The sequence below is a fragment of the Phocoena phocoena genome, chromosome 19 (genome assembly GCF_963924675.1).
Source record: "Phocoena phocoena chromosome 19, mPhoPho1.1, whole genome shotgun sequence".
Classification (NCBI taxonomy): Eukaryota; Metazoa; Chordata; class Mammalia; order Artiodactyla; family Phocoenidae; genus Phocoena; species Phocoena phocoena.
Genome location: NC_089237.1, coordinates 27,654,138 through 27,672,824, shown reverse-complemented (window position 1 = coordinate 27,672,824; position 18,687 = coordinate 27,654,138). Strand labels below are relative to the sequence as shown.

Sequence of the window (18,687 nt, the reverse complement as noted above, 5' to 3'; positions counted from 1 at the left end):
AAACACCCTATGACATAAATCACATCAAGATCCTTTTTGACCCACCTCCTAGAGAAATGGAAATAAAAACAAAAATAAACAAATGGGACCTAATGAAACCTAGAAGCTTTTGCACAGCAAAGGAAGCCACAAACAAGATGAAAAGACAACCCTCAGAATGGGAGAAAATATTTGCCAACAAAGCAACTGACAAAGGATTAATCTCCAAAATTTAAAGTAGCTCATGCAGCTCAATATCAAAAAAACAAACAACCCAGAAGCAAGAGGGAAGAGATATGGAAACATATGTATATGTATAACTGATTCACTTTGTTATAAAGCAGAAACTAACACACCATTGTAAAGCAATTATACTCCAATAAAGATAGACATTTCTCCAAAGAAGATAGACAGATTGCCAACAAACACATGAAAAGATGCTCAACATCACTAATCATTAGAGAAATGCAGATCAAAACTACAATGAGATATCACCTCACACCAGTTAGAATGGCCATCATCAAAAAATCCACAAACAATAAATGCTGGAGAGAGTGTGGAGAAAAGGGTACCCTCTGGTACTGCACTGCTGGTGGGAATGTAAATTGGTACAGCCACTATGGAGAACAGTATGGAGGTTCCTTAAAAAACTAAAAATAGAACTACCATATGACCCAGCAATCCCACTACTGGGCATGTACCCTTGAGAAAACCATAATTCAAAAAGAGTCATGTACCACAATGTTCCTTGCAGCACTATTTACAATAGCAGGACATGGAAGCAACCTAAGCGTCCATCGACAAATGAATGGATAAAGAAGATGTGGCACATATATACAATGGAATATTACTCAGCCATAAAAAGAAATGAAACTGAGTTATTTGTAGTGAGGTGGATGGACCTAGAGTTTGTCATGTCATACAGAGCGTAGTAAGTCAGAAAGAAAAAAACAAATACCGTATGCTAACACATATATATGGAATCTAAAAAAAAAAAATGGTTCTGATGAACCTAGGGGCAGGACAGGAATAAAGACACAGACGTAGAGAATGGACTTGAGGACATGCGGATAGGGAAGGGTAAGCTGGAACGAAGTGAGGGAGTAGCATGGACATATATACACTACCAAAAGTAAAACAGATAGCTAGTGGGACGCAGCTGCATAGCACAGGGAGATGAGATCCGTGCTTTGCGGCCACCTAGAGGGCTGGGATAGGGAGGATAGGAGGGAGGGAGACACAAGAGGGAGAGGATATGGGGATATATGTATACGTTTGGCTGATTCACTTTGTTTACAACAGAAACTAACACACCATTGCAAAGCAATTATACTCCAATAAAGATGTTAAAAAAATGCTTTGTGGCTTCGTACACAAAATCTGTATATGCAAAAATAAATGGAGCACCTTGTCCACAAACAAAAGAAAAAAAAAAAGAAGAAGAAGGATCTTTGAAAAAGAGTCCAAGGTGGAAGACTGGCGGCTGCCTCATAGTTTGATAATGTTAATCCACCATTGGTTTCATTCTCCATTTAATGTATTATATACATTTATTTTTAAGTTTCTCAAAAAACATGACTCCTTCTCACAACACAATGCAATTTTCTAGAACATACAACCAGTTCAGTGGAGTGAGCTAATTCTAAAGAAAATATACTTTTTAAATTCTATGTCCATTTTCAATCCTCTTTATAAGACCATCTTTTGCTTAATTATTAAAGCTTTTTTCCTTTGCTTCCCTTGTACCTGCACCATCTCCTCACCAATTTTTCAACCTTTTGGAGACTCATAAAGCTCTTGCTCTCAAAACACACATTAAAAGTTATAGCAGAAGGCTTCCCTGGTGGCACAGTGGTTAAGAATCCGCCTGCCTATGCAAGGGACACGGGTTCAAGACCCGGTCCGGGAAGATCCCACATGCCACGGAGCAAGTAAGCCCATGCTCCACTACTACTGAGCCTGTGCTCTAGAGCCCGCGAGCCGCAACTACTGAGCCCACGTGCCACAACTACTGAAGCCCACACGCCTAGAGCCCAAGCTCCACAACAAGAGAAGCCACAGCAATGAGAAGCCCATGCACTGCAATGAAGAGTAGCCCCCGCTCGCCGCAACCAGAGAAAGCCCGCGTACAGCAACAAAGACCCAATGCAGCCAAAAAAATTTTTTTAAGTTGTAGCAGAGAAAAACTGATTGGGACAAAATAAAAACTAAAATCAAGAATTCTCCAAAAGGGACTTCCCTGGCAGTCCAGTGGTTAAGACTCCACGCTTCCGCTGCAGGGGGCATGGGTTCGATCCCAGGTCGGAGAACTAGGATCCTGAATGCCGCGCAGCGTGGTACGGCCAAAAATAAATAAATAAAATAAAAAAGAATGCTCCAAAACACATGGAAGTAGTGACCATAAACAACAGACTACAGTCATTAGGTGCTACTACATCATCCTTCTCACTAGGTACACAAAGGAAGAGATAATATGGTTCATGCATCTAATGCTGTATGCCAAACCACTAGAAATCATACTGGCTTAGGACAAGAACCTATTTCTCATGAAAGAAGAGTTAATTGAATTGAGGGTTGAGAATAACAAAAAATGGGGGACGTACAAATAGAAACCATAATGAGAATCCATTACATATTTATTAGAATGGTTAAAATTTAAAAGGCTGATATAGTCAAGGGCTGGTGAGGAAGTAGAGGAATTAGAAACCTCCTATATTGATGGTAGGAATGTAAAATGGGACAACCACTTTGAAAAACATACATCTAACATGTGATTCAGTCATTCTACTTGTATATATTTGACCAAGAGAAAAGAAAGCATATGTCTATACAAAGACTTGAACATTAGGTTCAAAGCAGCATTACCTGTAAAAGCCAAAACCTAGAAACAACCAAAATACCCATCAACAGGTGAATAGATAACCAAATTATGGTACACTCATATAGTACGATACTACTCAGCAATAAAGGTGAATGAGCTAATGAGAAATGCAACGACATGAATGAATCTCAAAATAAACATGCTTCGTAAGAGAAGCCAGACCAAAAAAAGTACATACTATATGATTCCACTTACATAAAACTCCGGAAAATGCAAATTAATCTACAATGACCGAAACCAGATCAGTAGTTATTTGAAGAAAAGGAGTTGGGAGGGAAAAATTATAAGGAGACATGAGGAACCTTTGGGGGTGATAATTATATTCATTATCTTGTTTGTGGCAATGGCTTCATAGGTGTATACATATGCCAAACATATAAAACTGTACACTTTTAGGGGCTTCCCTGGTGGCGCAGTGGTTAAGAATCCACCTGCCAATGCAGGTGACACAGGTTCGAGCCCTGGTCTGGGAAGATCCCACATGCTGCAGAGCAACTAAGCCCATGGGCCACAACTACTGAGCCTGCGCTCTAGAGCCTACGAGCCACAACTACTGAAGCGTGCATGCCTAGAGCCCGTGCTCCGCAGCGAGAGAAGCCACTGCAATGAGAAGCCCACGCACAGCAACAAAGCGTAGTCCCTGCTCGCCGCAACTAAAGAAAGCCTGCACACAGCAACGAAGACCCAACGCAGCCAAAAATAAATAAATAAATAAATTTATTTTTTAAAAAAGAACATAGTTTATTGCATATCAATTACACCTCGTAAAGCTGTTAAAAGTGTATACAAACACATCAGAGTCTGCTAAAATTTATGATTCTGAATGAGGAGTGACATCAGTAGTATTAATAAAGGAAGTGGTATTAATAAAATTGACAGCACTTAGTCATTCGTGTTACAATACAACATACAAAGTATATTTTGAACACAGAGTTCACTAGCTCAGTTGAATACAGAAAACCAGGAGGGACCAGATTTGTCATGGCTCAGTTTGACCATGTGCTTAGGCAACAAAAAATGTTATAGCTTATTTCCACCTGGTCTTTGTCCATTTTGTTCTTACCACTCTCACTTAACAGTCTCAACTCCTTCTTATACCCCCATTCCATCAAGGCTCCTTGGCCTTCTTTTTAAGGTAAAATTCCATATTTACTAGTAATTTTAATATTAACATTCCTTTTTAAATTTTAATCAGGACTACTGCTGTGATTATACCATTGTATAAACTTTCTCCATATCTGTTTTCCCCATAACCTCAGTTTTAGGGTGCAATTTTGCAGAATATAATAAACATGCTGCCCCTGTAAATACTCTGCTTTCAAGGCACCCAGCTCCCTGCCTTGGGAGGCTGGCACATATCAAACGGATTGCATCCATAGGCTCCCTGAACCTTCAGAACCTCCAGCTTCTGGCTGGGCTCAGCCTGAGAGAGTCATCTGGAGAAATGACAGTAAGGCGGGGACACCCCTGGCTGCTCTGCTGTCAGGTTATTGCAGATGGACCGAATCTCTCCACCAGAGGCCACAGCTCCTGTCAGGTGAACATTTTGATAGGGCTCTCATTGGAGATTCTGCTAATGGCTCTCACCCCTTGCTTAGAAATGGTAAAGGGTCTCAGCTCCTATTCACTTTATTTAAACTCTCCTCAAATTACCCAATTTGAGTATATCTTCTATTTCTAGCTAGGACCCTAACAGGACAGGTTTTCAGGAATACAAATATTACGTTAATAGCAAGAAAAAAAATAGTAGTTCTTCAAAAAATTAAAGCAGGATTCCTTTGGTTTAGTCACCTACATATAACCATTTTGGTGGGCCATTTGAAATTTGTACCAATTTCAGGCTCACAAGGAAATATACAACAATGTCTATAAAAACAGTCTTACAACACACCACTAACTGGTGTCCATAGTTTAGATACTATATTTTTAAATAAATACATTAAAAAACAACTTTTACCTGTTACAGTAATGTCATCTTATTTCCTTAAGGTTTTATTACATCCATAATCAGATAAACAGGGTGTGCTCTATCATGCTCTGAGGGCTCTGGTGGTTCTAAGACAATACTAAAGTCAAGAGGTCCATGAACAATCCACGATATTGGATACCCCACTATCCTGACCCATCTCATTAAAAACCTCTGTGCCAGGGTGGCAGCTTCCAGCATAAATGGTATACCAAAGATGTAAAAGTCCAGTCTTTGAAAGCAGTAAAGAGAGTCACAAGGCCATGCAGAGAGCTAGAAGAAAACGCAGAACACCCACAGAAATGTAAAAGACCAGTGAGATGAACAAGTGAAAGACTGGGTACTTGAAGGAAGGCCAAGGAACTACTCAAAAAGCTCACGTGTTAGAGCACCAAAGACTGGAAGAATGGCATAAACCTCTTTTTTGTATCTGCACAAGTAATGCCAGCCCAAACTGTGATTCCATCAGACCTCACAACACAACAGGATGAAAATCAGTTAAAACAAGGGCATCGTATGTAACGGCTCTGTGACATTTAATGACAAGAAGAAATGTCAGATACTTAGTATCCCAAGCAACCTCCCTTCTAGTTCTATTTAATATAACCCTTATTTATTTTAGACACAAGTTGAAATAAACTCTCTTCAGCAACACTTCAGGACAGTGAAACTGTGCTTAACCTCCACCTAAATAACTGCTGCTTTAGATCAGTGTCTACCAAACACCAGCCCTAAGAATGTCTCTATGTGTATAACTGAGTCACTGTGCTGTACAGCAGAGAATGGCACAACACTGTACATCAACTATACTTCAAGAAAATTAAATAAATAAATAAATGAAAACCAGTCCCACAGAATTCTGTCAATCCAAAATGACCTTTTTTAGCAATTGGTAACAAACTGCAAAACTATTAATACTGTGAACTGTATCATATTTAATGAACAGTCCTTAATTTTGAAATTAAGTCTTCATTCCTATGCAGCTATTAAAATTAATTAGCTTTTTTCAAGGTAAATTTAAGATGTCTTTGGTTGCCAAAATCTTAATCTCTCTGATTATTAAAATTCAATCTTGGAAATACGGCCATAGAGTGCTTATTTAACAAGAGATAAGGGATTCCTAACAAATTGAAATAAAGAAATTTTCTCACACTTTCATTTTATGTTATTTTAATATTTATTTATTTATTTGGCTGCATCAGGCCGTAGTTGTGGCATGCGGGATCTTCGTTGCCACGTGTGGGATCTTCGTTGCCATGTGTGGGATGTTCGTTGCAGCATGCAGGATCTTTTCCGTTGCAGTGTGCAGAATCTTTAGTTGAGGCATGCAAACTCTTAGTTGCGGCATGTGGGATCTAGTTCCCTGACCAGGAATTGAACCTAGGCCCCCTGCATTGGGAGTCTTAGCCACTGGACCACCAGGGAAGTCCCTCTCACTCTTTTAATTGAAGCATAGTTGACTTTCAATATTCGTTTCAGGTGTACAACACAGTGGTTCAATACTTTTATAGATTATACACCATACAAAGTTATTATAAAATCTGGACTTTATTCTGTGTTGTATATTACATCCCTGTATCTTATTTATTTTACAACTGGTAGTTTGTACCTCTTAATCCCCTTCACCTATTTCACCACTTCTCCCACACTGCTCCCCTCTGGTAATCACTGGTTTGTTCTCTGTAAGTCTGATTCTGAGGGAAATTTTCTCACTCTCACGAGAATTTCCCACCACCAAATGGATATATGATGTGAGTCTCTGGATAAGACTTCCTTTATCTGTAGCATATATCTTACGTGGTTTCAAGGTTCTTTCCACTGCCAGTATTCTATGATTCTCTCTATGTAAAGATCACATCTTCACTCCAATAACGTGATGATATTATATTGGATTAAACATTCTTCAAGGTCTGCAGCCAGCTGTTGAATAACGTTACTCTTTTGCAATTATTCATAATACCCAACAAAATCCTAACCACAAAAAACTGCATTACTGGAACAGTTTAGCATGTAATACACAATGAGCTTTCATTTCCTAAGAAAGTGTATATTCCTTAGTATACTGTCCATACTTCTCCTCCCTCCCTCAAATTATTACACAAGGCACTGACTTAATCCCTGGATCAGTAGCACAATAAACATTATGTCCCACCAAGCACTTAAATGGCTTATCTGGAATGATTATGAAACAGTGTATCTGTCTCTCTCTCTCCCCTTCTCCCTCTCCCTCTCTTTCTCTCTACATAGACACATACACACAAAAAAAGACTAGAATATAAAAATAAATGGCATTTTAATGACTGTCATGAATGCAGTAACAGCCAGTATTAAAAATTGTGGGCTAAGTGTAATGTGTGTATACCTAAAGGATAAAAAATGAGGAAGGGCTGTGATTATTTCCATAGTAATTCCCCCCCTTTCTTTGAAAAGTTATTATAAATTTAATATAAATATGAAAATTTATACATCAAAAGGAAATTTTCCTGAACTTTCCTAAGAAGAACTAAGTGGCATTAATTGTGAGTATAAGCAACTGACAGTGTCCAAAGCACCTTGTGCTCAATAAAGCATTTGCCACGGAAATGAACAGCAACAGACATGTCTTGTACGTCTCCAAAGGGTGAAGGGGGTCCTAAAATTTTGTTCACCACAGGCTCTGAAGAAGACATCAACACCCAGGTTCAGGAGATGTGGTTCCTCAGATTAAGACATTTTCTCAACCATAAAAAAGTGTTACTAAGCAAGCTTACTAAAATTCATTTAGCAAAAAATAAATATTTTTGAGAGCCTGCTAGTTAGAAGGCACTGTGCTTAAAACCAAGGAGGACTTCCCTGGTGGCACAGTGGTTAAGAATTAGCCTGCCAATGCAGGGGACACAGGTTCGAACCCAGGAAGATCCCACATGCTGCGAAGCAACCAAGCCGTGTGCCACAACTACTGAGCCTGCGCTCTAGAGCCCATGAGCCACAACTACTGAGCCTGCACACCACAACTGAAGCCCACGTAACCTAGAGCCGTGGAGCCACAACTACTCAAGCCCACACACCATGGGGCCCATGTGCCGCAACTACTGAAGCTTGCGCTCCTAGAGCCTGTGTTCCACAACAAGAGAGGCCACTGCAATGAGAAGTCTGCCCACCACAACGAAGAGTAGCCCCTGCTCACCACAGCTAGAGAAAGCCCATGCAGCAACAAAGACCCAATGCAGCCAAAAGAAAAAAGCAAACAAACAAAAACAACAAAACAAAAACAACAAGAAGAAAATATCTTTGCATTTATTTATCAATAACCATTCTTTTTTTTTGTAAGACTTTTTTTTTTAAGATGTTGGTAGGAGTTTATTAATTAATTAATTTATTTTTGCTGTGTTGGGTCTTCGTTTCTGTGCGAGGGCATTCTCTAGTTGTGGCAAGTGGGGGCCACTCTTCATCGCGGTGCGCGGGCCTCTTACTATCGCGGCCTCTTGTTGTGTAGCACAGGCTCCAGATGCGCAGGCTCAGTAGTTGTGGCTCACGGGCCTAGTTGCTCTGCGGCATGTGGGATCCTCCCAGACCAGGGCTCGAACCCGTGTCCCCTGCATTAGCAGGCAGATTCTCAACCATTGCGCCACCAGGGAAGCCCAATAACCATTCTTAAAACAACCCAGCAAATGATACAGACATATAGCAGTCTCTTTCCAGAATGATTCTCCTACTAGAAATAAATTAATGAGCAGAAATGGGACAGGGGAAATGAGTGCCTACAATAGACTTTTTTGAAATAGGTAAATGCTATTTCTTTTAATAAATTTATTTTTGGCTGTGTTGGGTCTTCGTTGCTGTTCACGGGCTTTCTTTAGTTGCCGAGAGCTGGGGCCACTCTTCGTTGCAGTGCATGGGCTTCAGTAGTTGTGGCACATGGGCCCAGAAGTTGTGGCTCGTGGGCTCTAGAGCACAGCCTCAGCAGTTGTGGTGCACGGGCTTAGTTGCTCCACGGCACGTGGCATCTTACCAGACCAGGGCTCGAACCCGTGTCCCCTGCCTTGGCAGGCAGATTCCCAACCACTACGCCACCAGGGAAGCCCAGCAAATGCTATTTTTTTGGGGGGGGGGTTGCTGCATTGGGCCTTCATTGCTGCCCATGGGCTTTCTCTAGTTGTGGCGAGCGGGGGCTACTCTTCGTTGTGGTGTGCAGGCTTCTCATTGCGGTGGCTTCTCTTGTTGTGGAGCACGGGCTCTAGGCACGCAGGCTCAGCAGTTGTGGCTCGCAGGCTCTAGAGTGCAGGTTCAGTAGTTTCAGCACAGGGGCCTAGCTGCTCCGTGGCATGAGGGAATCTTCCCAGACCAGGGCTCAAACCCATGTCCCCTGCATTGGCAGGCAGATTCTTGACCACTGCGCCACCAGGGAAGTTCCGCAAATGCTATTTTAATCAGAACTATATTCATCGCCCCTGTGGTCATTAATGTGTCAACTTGGCTAGGCCACAATAACCAGATTTGGTCAAATATTATTCTAGATGTTTCTCTGAAGGTATTTTTTATATAAGACTAACATTTCAATCAGCAGTTTGAGTAACGCAGATTATGCTTCATAATGTGAGTGGGACTCATCCAATCAGTTCAAAGTTCTAATAAAATTTTAAAACATTGACTTCCTTGGAGGAAGAGGGAATTCTGTCTTTGGATTGAAATTGTAACTCTTCCCTCAGTCTCCAGATTTTGGATCTGCAGCCCTCACAATCATGTGAGACAATTTCTTAAAATCAATCCCCCTCTCCCTCCCTCCCCACACACATACATCTCACCTCCCACTGGTTCTGATTCTCCGGAGAACCCTGACTAATATAACCTGCATACCATCATGGTCATCCCTCAATAAATCATCTCATCACCTACTATATACAACCCTTCCTTTCGTGTCTTGTTTTTTGATAAAGTGATACCTCAATAAATGAATCCTGTAAAAATAAGAACAATCTCCTTAATCATACAGTTAAGCAGCATTGCTAAGGAATGGAAAATCTTTCAAAACCTGCAAACCAAACTCAGTAGGTAGCTGAGCACCTTCCGTAAACACATCTTTTTGTGGGGCTTCAACAGGACTGGGCGCGCCTGAATTACAGGGACCTGAACACCAGGAAGAGTGAAATCAACAAGGTTTTCTTTCACCACAAGTGTTTCCCCTCTTCTGCTTGGTTCCCATTCCCTTTCAGCTCACTTGTCAACACACCAGTTCCCTGATACTTGTGCTGACTTGAATATGGTGTTGCGTTCTTCCAGAGAGTTTATTTCACCTTTTTTCTCTTCAACTCCAGAATTTCCATTTGGTTTTTCTACAATTTCTAATTTCTTATTGAGATTCTCTATTTGTTCAGTCACTGTTATCATACTTTCCTATCATTCCAGAAACGGTTCATTTAGTTCTTAGAACATATGTAGAATAACGGCTTTAAAGGCCCTGTCTACAAATTTTAACATTGGAAACAATCAGGAACACGTTCTATCACCTACTTTTCTCAGTATATCACACTTTCCTACTTCTTGGTATGTATCATAATTTTATGCTGAAAACTAGACATGTTATATAAAATAGTGTAAGAATTCTGGAAATCTCTCTTCCTCCACAATGTGCAGTTACTAATGCCTCTGCTGAGTTTTACTTTTCTTTAATTCTTGTTTTCATTTTAAAGCCTGCTTGCCCCTGTGTCTAAGTAGCTTAGTGATTTAGCCAAAGATTCAACAGAGAATTTGCTCAAATACCCTAAGTCAATAAAGGTTGTCATCCTTTCCAAAAGGATCTATGTGTGGGTAGAGGAACACGTTCAACAGGCAGACATTTTCAAGTCTTCCAGATTTTAGCTTTCCCTGGATGCTTTCATGGCTCCTCTGCCCCTACATGAAGCCTCAGCTAACCATGACTTTGGGCTAAAAGAGCCATGGGCCTGCACAACTCTCATGACCCCAAGACCATAACTTCCAGGGACAATGCTACTGGGCATCATCATGACATTGCACACCCTGGAAAATCAAGCAAGTTGGAAGGGGAAAGGGTGGAGTGTGATGGGAGCAGCTTCCGGGCATGAATGTGACAGATTGCCACCGTTATGGCTTAATATTTACCGGTTTCTCAAACATAAACACTTTCCACATTGTTGGAAGCCTTTGGTTGAGTTCTAGAGCACTGAAATGGTTGTTATTACCTGTTTTGCAGATGGACTTCATTCTAAGTCACAAACCTCCATCTTTCCTAAGTATATTTATACCAGTGTCTGTTCCCCTTTTATAGCTTTATAACGTACTTTGGAAGTCCTTAGTCTTCTTCATGTACTGCCAAACTTTCTTATTCCTTTAGATCCAGCATAAGCTGTGCCTTCCTCATGAGGCCATCTCCCATTAATCCATGCATACTGATCTCTACCTTCTTTGAATTCCTATTACACATCATTATATCAGAATCATTTTCTGTGTGCTATGTTTTTGTTTTCAGCAACATCCTTAAGTCTTTGGGACACGGAATTCGGTTTTCATGCTTTGTATCCTCATCCCATACCTGGCAGAGTGATGAACACAAAGTAAATTTTTGCCCACTTCAACCCAAAAATTTACACCGGAAGGAAACTGCCTTGTAATGCATGTATGTAGCCCAACCACTTCCCCAGAAAGCAACGATTAAGATTCCAAGACCTAATCATGTAACACCACTAGCACATTCTTCCCTTCTGCACTGCATCCATGACCTAGAGTGTACACTATCAGCTGAAAGTACAAAGCAGGGACTACTGGTTGCCAAGCCTAATATTCATTTTGATCCTCTACCTTACTGACAAAACCATAATCATATCCCTGCTTACCTTGGAGCTAGGAGTTCAAGTGGAGGAGAGGCACTAACTGAAAAGACAGTAGCCTTCTTGAGATCATTAGGGGAAGGGGTCAGATCCTAAAAGATGTCAAAACTAGAAATGGGGGCTTCCCTGGTGGCGCAGTGGTTGGGAGTCCGCCTGCCGATGCGGGGGACGCGGGTTCGTGCCCCGGTCTGGGGGGATCCCGCGTGCCGCGGAGCGGCTGGGCCCGTGAGCCATGGCCGCTGGGCCTGCGCGTCCGGAGCCTGTCCTCCGCAACGGGAGAGGCCACGGCGGTGAGAGGCCCGCGTAACGCATAAAAAAAAAAAAAAAAAAAAAAAAAAAAAAACTAGAAATGGAAAGAACCTAGGTCATTAACGACATATCACAGAAACACTTCACTAGCCCTGGACTGCCTACCCAGTAACTTTCAATTACATGGTTTGTATAGGCCATTGCAATTTTACCAGAGGTTGAATTGGAATTACATAGTGAAAAGGTCATGACAAACCTGGTAACTAAATCACCGTAAGCCATTAAGAAGCACATATTCTCATTTACTATATAGAGAAAGTAGGGGAAAATCTGACTTCCTGAGTAATAACCATTAATCATCTTTGTCCATAGTCCTCTCATGGTCACAAATGTAATCAGCATGGAATTAAGAGAATGCTTGCTTGGGTTTGAATCCACAGCTCCACTGTGTGAATTCAGCGCCTGAGTGTTTCTAAACTGCAAAATGGGACTAAGAACAGTATCTATTTCATAGTATTGCTGAAAGAAATGAAAGAGAAAATTCATGGAATGCCTTTAGAACAGTGTCAGGCACATGCTAGCTACAACAACAGTAAATGTTAATGGTGGTGGTGGTGATGATGACGATGATGACGACGACGACGACGACGACGACCTAATAGTAAGTTCTAATCCACTGTAGAAGGCCACTATAAATACTAAATAAACACATAAACTGAAACACATTTTTCTTAACGATGCTAATCTTTTATTTCAAGACTGAAGTCTGAGGTACTGCTGGCTTGCTTTCATGTTTTGCTATCACCCTACATTTGAGAAAACAGTGAGCAGAAAAATCCCAAGGACTGAGTGACAAAAACCCTAAATATGCTTTTATTTCCTTTCCCATCTGTCTTGTAAGAGCATACTCTTATGGTAAACAAAGATTTGAAGACATCAAAGTTCCCCCTCTGAAATAATACAAAATTTTAATAGTGGTTCAAAGAAATTTTTTTTAATTCCTTACCCAGAAGATCCAGTGCTCTTACAAACACCAAGGAGGGGCCTTTTTTCAGCAAAGTTGTCACACTTTTGAGCACCTGATAAGGAACATGAAATAAAATGTAAAATAAAACTTTGAGAAGTATTCTTGTATATTTCCCATTATTTTCATTCTCTCAAAACATTTACAGCTAAAGTGATAGCAAAACATTCATTTAAATTGATATATTTATACAGTTGACTGAACAAAAACTAGAAGAGCTATAAATAAACTTATAACTATTTTCAAAATTGAACCAACATTTAAAAACCTTTTTTTAAAATTAGCAACGTCAATCTTATACACATTCACCATGAAATCAGAAAACCACCCCCAATTCCACCAACTAATTACCTAAGAGTTGTATAACCTTGATTTCAAAACTAAATAAAGGAAGGTCACAACAGAAACTTTAAAAACTTCAAAATTTCAGGCCATTCTCAACACACAACAATGCAAAATCCTGAGAAAAGACTAGTAAAATGAATAGCAATGTATTAGAAAAAAAATTAAATCAGTCAGTCTGTGAAGAAAGACTGAAAGACATTGTCAACCAGAGAGCTCCAAGAAACAGCACAACCAAAGCACCCTCAATAAAGTTAGAGGTTGGCAAACACATACACATTGCTTGCAATCAGTTTTTTAGTTTGCTGCTTACAAACAGGTACAAGCACCTGGAAAAGTGGTTAACTCTGTACAGGAAGAAAGTATCAAAAATTTTGAAACTAGCATTAATAATTTTAAAAATATGAGAAGATATTTCAGGCATGAAGCAATATAAGAATGCAATGAAAAACTGACGCTTAGAAAATAAAAGAGCTCTGGGAAGTTAAAAACAAGGTAGATATTATTTAAAAACTCAACATAAGCATCAGAGAAAGTTTCCTAGAGAACACAGCAAAAACACCGGAAAAAAAAAAAAGAAAAACAGCATTAATTTATACACACACACAAACACATACACAAGAGAAATGTTAAAGGACAGCCTCAAAGTTCCAGTACGTAGGTAGGAATTCCAAAAAGAGAGAAAAGAGAAAGACAGGAGGAAAGAATCCATGAAATGTTTCAAATTTTTTCACAGAACAAACAAGGACAAACAAGAATTTTGCAAGAACGAGGTAAGGACTCCACTCTCACCACTGCTATTCAGCACAGTACTGGAAGTTCTAGACAAGGCAACGAAGCAGAAGAGAAAGGGGGAAAAAAGTCATACAGATAAGAAAGGAAGAAATAAAACTCCCTATTTTCAGATAACATGATTGATACATTGACAATCCCAAGGAATCAACAACAGCAAAAACTTCTAGAGCTAGTGAGTTAGCTCAGCAAGGTCACCAGAGTCAAGATCAACATACAAAATATCAACCGTATTTCTATATACCAGCAACAAGCACACAGAATTCCAGAATTCCAGATTAAAAATACAATACCATTAATAACTTCTCAAAAGAACATTAAATACTCAGGTATAAATCTAAAATATATATACAGGACTTAGAGACTGAAAACTACAAAATGCTGATGCAGGAAATGAAAGACAATCTAAGTAAATGGATATATAAAGTTGACAGGAGATGCACAGATTAATGGAACAGAAGACAATCCAGAAACAGACCCAAACAAATATGGTCAACTGATTTTTGAAAGAGGTGTAAAGGCAATTAAGTGGAATAAGACCGTTTAACCATTTCAACAAATGGTCCTGAGGCAGCTGCATAACCATAGGAAAAGAATAAAACTGGAAATAAAACACCTTACCTAAAATTAACTCAACATGGATCAGAGATTAAAATGTAAGACTATATAACTTTTAGAAGAAAACAAAAGAAAATCGTAGGACCTAGGGTTTGGTGAAGAGGTCTCAGACATGACACAGAAAATATGATCCATGAGACCGAAAAAAGCAGTAAGTTGGCTATGATTAAAATTAAAAACAAGCTACACATTGGAAAAAATACTTGCAAAAACACATATTTGACAAAGGACCCATCTAGAATATATGAAATAATCTCAACATACTCAAAACTAAAAAACAAAAATCCAACTTTAAATGGGCAAAAGACATGAGATATTTCACTGAAAATAAGATATGGAAAGCAGATATGCAAATGAAAAGATTTTCAACAACATTAGCTACCAGGGAAATGTAAAAAGCAAATGCTGACAAAAATGCAGAGAACTTAGTTCTTTCACACATTCCTGGTGGAAATATGAAATAGTACAGCCCCTTTAGAAAAGAGTGTGGCAGTTTCTTTAAAAGAGCAGAAACAAAAAACCTAAACATACACTTACCATATATCCCAGCAATCATACTACTGGGCATTTATCCCAGAAAAATAAAAACTACACCCACACAAACTTGTACACAAATTTCATAGTAGATTTATTTTAAACAGCAAAATAAGTGAAATCATCCCTGATGTCCTGCAGCAGATGAATTTTACCTCCACACCATGAAATATTAATCAGTAGTAAGAAGGAACTAACTATTGATACACTAAACAACTTGGATACACCTCAACAAACTTGTGCTAAGTGAAAAAGCAATACTGTGTAAATCCACTTATGTAATACTCTTGAAATGACAAAATTAGTACAGAGATGGAAAACAGACTGATAAATTCCCAAAGGTTAGGGATGGTGGACGGAGATGTGTCAGGGAGATTACTGTAGTGATGAAATAGATCTGTATCTTGATTATGGTAGCGGTTACATGAATGTACACATGTGATAAAATGACATGGAACTATGTGCACACATCCCACCAATGTCATCAGTTTCCTGGTTTTTATATTGTATATAAGATGTAACCAGCTGGGCAGAGGGTGCACAAGACCTGTCTGTAGTATTTTTGCAACTTTCTGGTAAATATGTAATATCTCAGAAGGCAGGTTATTTTTAAATGGAAGGTAGAATAAAGAGGATAAATATTTTCTTTTAATATTATGTAATTTATGCTCTTTAAAAAGGTACATATGTCAAGAGTGAGACGAAAAGCCACAGACTTGGAGAAATACTTGCAAAAGACATATCTGATAAAGGAGTGTTATCCCAAATACAACAAAGTACTTTTAAAACTAAACAGTAAGAATACGAACAGCCCAATTTAAAACTGAGAAAAAGATGTGAACAGACACTTAACCAAAGTAAATATACAGATGGCCAATAAGCATATGAAAAGATGCTCCACATCACAGGTCATCAGGGAAATTCAAATCAAAACAACAATAAGATACCACTCCACACATACTAGATCAGCCAAAATGTAAAAACAACAACACCGGATGCTGACAAGGATGCAGACCAACAAGAACTCTCAATCATCGCTAGAGGGAATGCAAAACGGTACAGCCACATCGTAAGACAGTGTGGCAGTTTCTTACTAAACTAAACATGCTCTTACTACAAGATCCAGCAATCATGCTCTTTGGTATTTACCCAAAGGAGTTGAAAACTCTGTTTACACAAAAACCTGCACATGGACATTTCTATCAGCTTTGTTCCCAGTTGCCAAAACTTGGAAGCAATCAAGATGCACTTCAGTAGATGAGTGGATAAATAAACTGTGGTACCTCCAGACAACGGAATATGACTCAGGACTAAAATGAAATGAGCTATCAAGCCATGAAAATACATGGCAGAAACTTAAATACATACTGAATGGCTCTGGAAAAGGCAAAAGACAGTAAAAATACTGAGACAGTAAAAAGATGAGTGGTGGGCTTCCCTGGTGGCGCAGTGGTTGAGAGTCCGCCTGCCGATGCAGGGGACACGGGTTCATGCCCCAGTCCGGGAAGATCCCACATGCCGCAGAGCGGCTGGGCCCGTGAGCCATGGCCGCTGAGCCTGCGCGTCCAGAGCCTGTGCTCCGCAACGGAAGAGGCCACGACAATGAGAGGCCCGCGTACTGCAAAAAAAAAAAAAAAAAAAAAAAAAAAGATGAGTGGTCTTCAGAGGTTAAGAAGGAGGGAGGCATGAGTAAGTAGAGCACAGAGGATGCTTAGGGCAGGAAAACTATTCTGTTCAGACACTACAATGGTGGATACATGTCCTTATGCATTTGTCAAAACCTACTGAATGTACAACACCAATAGGGAACCCTAATGAGAATTATGGACTTTGGGTGATAATGATGCCAGTGTGGGTACCTCTGTGGTGCAGGGTATGAATAGTGGGGGAAGTTGTGAGATGTGAGGGGTCAGGAGATATACAGCAACTCTGTACTTTCTGCTCAATTCTGGTATCTAAAAAATGCTCTTAGGGCTTCCCTGGTGGCACAGTGGTTGAGAGTCCGCCTGTCAATGCAGGGGACATGGGTTCGTGCCCCAGTCCAGGAAGATCCCACATGCCGCGGAGCGGCTGGGCCCGTGGGCCATGGCCGCTGAGCCTGCGCTCCGCAACGGGAGAGGCCGCAACAGTGAGAGGCCCGCATACCGCAAAAAAAAAAAAAAAAATGCTCTTAAAATATTAATTTTAAAAAGATGTAGCAAGCTCTTGAACACCCATGTTCACTAAAGAATCATTCACAATAGCAAAAGGTGGCAGCAACACAAATGTCCATCAAATGATGACTGGATAAAGAAAATGTATATATTAAAAAGGAAATCCTGTCACATGCTACACACAGATGAATCTTGAGGACATTATGCTAAATGAAATACACTATTCATGAAAAGACAAATACTCTATTATTCCACTTGTATGGGGAATCTAAAGTAGTCCAATTCCTAGAAACAGAAAGAAAAATGTGATTACCAGGGACTAGTGATGGAGAGAGAAATGGAGAGCTGGTGTTCAATGGATACAAAGTTCCCTGAATGCACTTAACACTGCCAAGCGGTACAATTAAAAGTCTGCTGGGAATTCCCTGGCAGTCCAATGGTTAGGGCTCTGTGCTTCCACTTCATGGGACCACGGGACACAGGTTCAATCCCTGGTCAGGGAACTAAGATCTCGCATGCTGTGCAGCACGGCTGGGCAGGAAAAAAAAAGTTTGTAAAGATTTAAAGATGGTAATTTTTTTTTTCTTTATGTTTGGCTGCCTTGGGTCTTTGCTGCTGCATGCAGGCTTTCTTTAGTTGCGGTGTGCGGGCTTCTTACTGTGGTGGCTTCTCCTGTTGCAGAGCACAGGCTCCAAGCACACAGGCTTCACTAATTGTGGCTCACGGGCTCTAGAGCGCAGGCTCAGTAGTTGTGGCGCACGGGCTTAGCTGCTCCACAGCACGTGGAATCTTCCGGGACCAGAGCTCGAACCCATGTCCCCTGCATTGGCAAGCGGACTCTTAACCACTGCGTCACCAGGGAAGCCCTAACGACGGCTTATGTTATGTGATTTTTACCACAATTTTGAAAAAGGTACAAGTTGTGTGCTTGAACAAGTGTGTGCCCACATGAGTGTGTGTAGTTAGATGTATAGACAGATATTTAGTTATCTTAAGTGCTAAACACATAAACACCAATTTCAGGATAGGAATAGTCCTCTTAGGGGTTTAGGATGAAGACAATATTTGGGAGAGGTAGCCAGGGGACTTCAGCTCTCTTTTAATAATGTATCATTTCTTTGCTAGATGGTAAACAGCAACTGTAATGTTAATGTTAATAATCCTCGTTAATGGATCCCTCCAAAAATAATGAAGTTTAATCCAGAGGAGGACAAGTTAATGGTTACACATTTAGATTGTGATCTGACATAATATACTTTTAAATTGTGATAATAATTATACTAAATAGGTTAAGACAAGTTCTATGATCCACTAACAGACTGTAT

The 18,687-nt window shown here is 40.1% G+C and overlaps 1 protein-coding gene across 1 annotated transcript in view; it reads right to left on the bottom strand.

Moving 5' to 3' along the window:
- BCAS3 (BCAS3 microtubule associated cell migration factor) overlaps positions 1–18,687 on the bottom strand; it is a 578,557-nt gene that overhangs the window by 479,870 nt on the left and 80,000 nt on the right. The window contains exon 7 of the mRNA XM_065897745.1: positions 12,906–12,978. Coding sequence (XP_065753817.1) covers positions 12,906–12,978 — 73 coding nt within the window. The remainder of the gene's footprint in view (positions 1–12,905; positions 12,979–18,687) is intronic.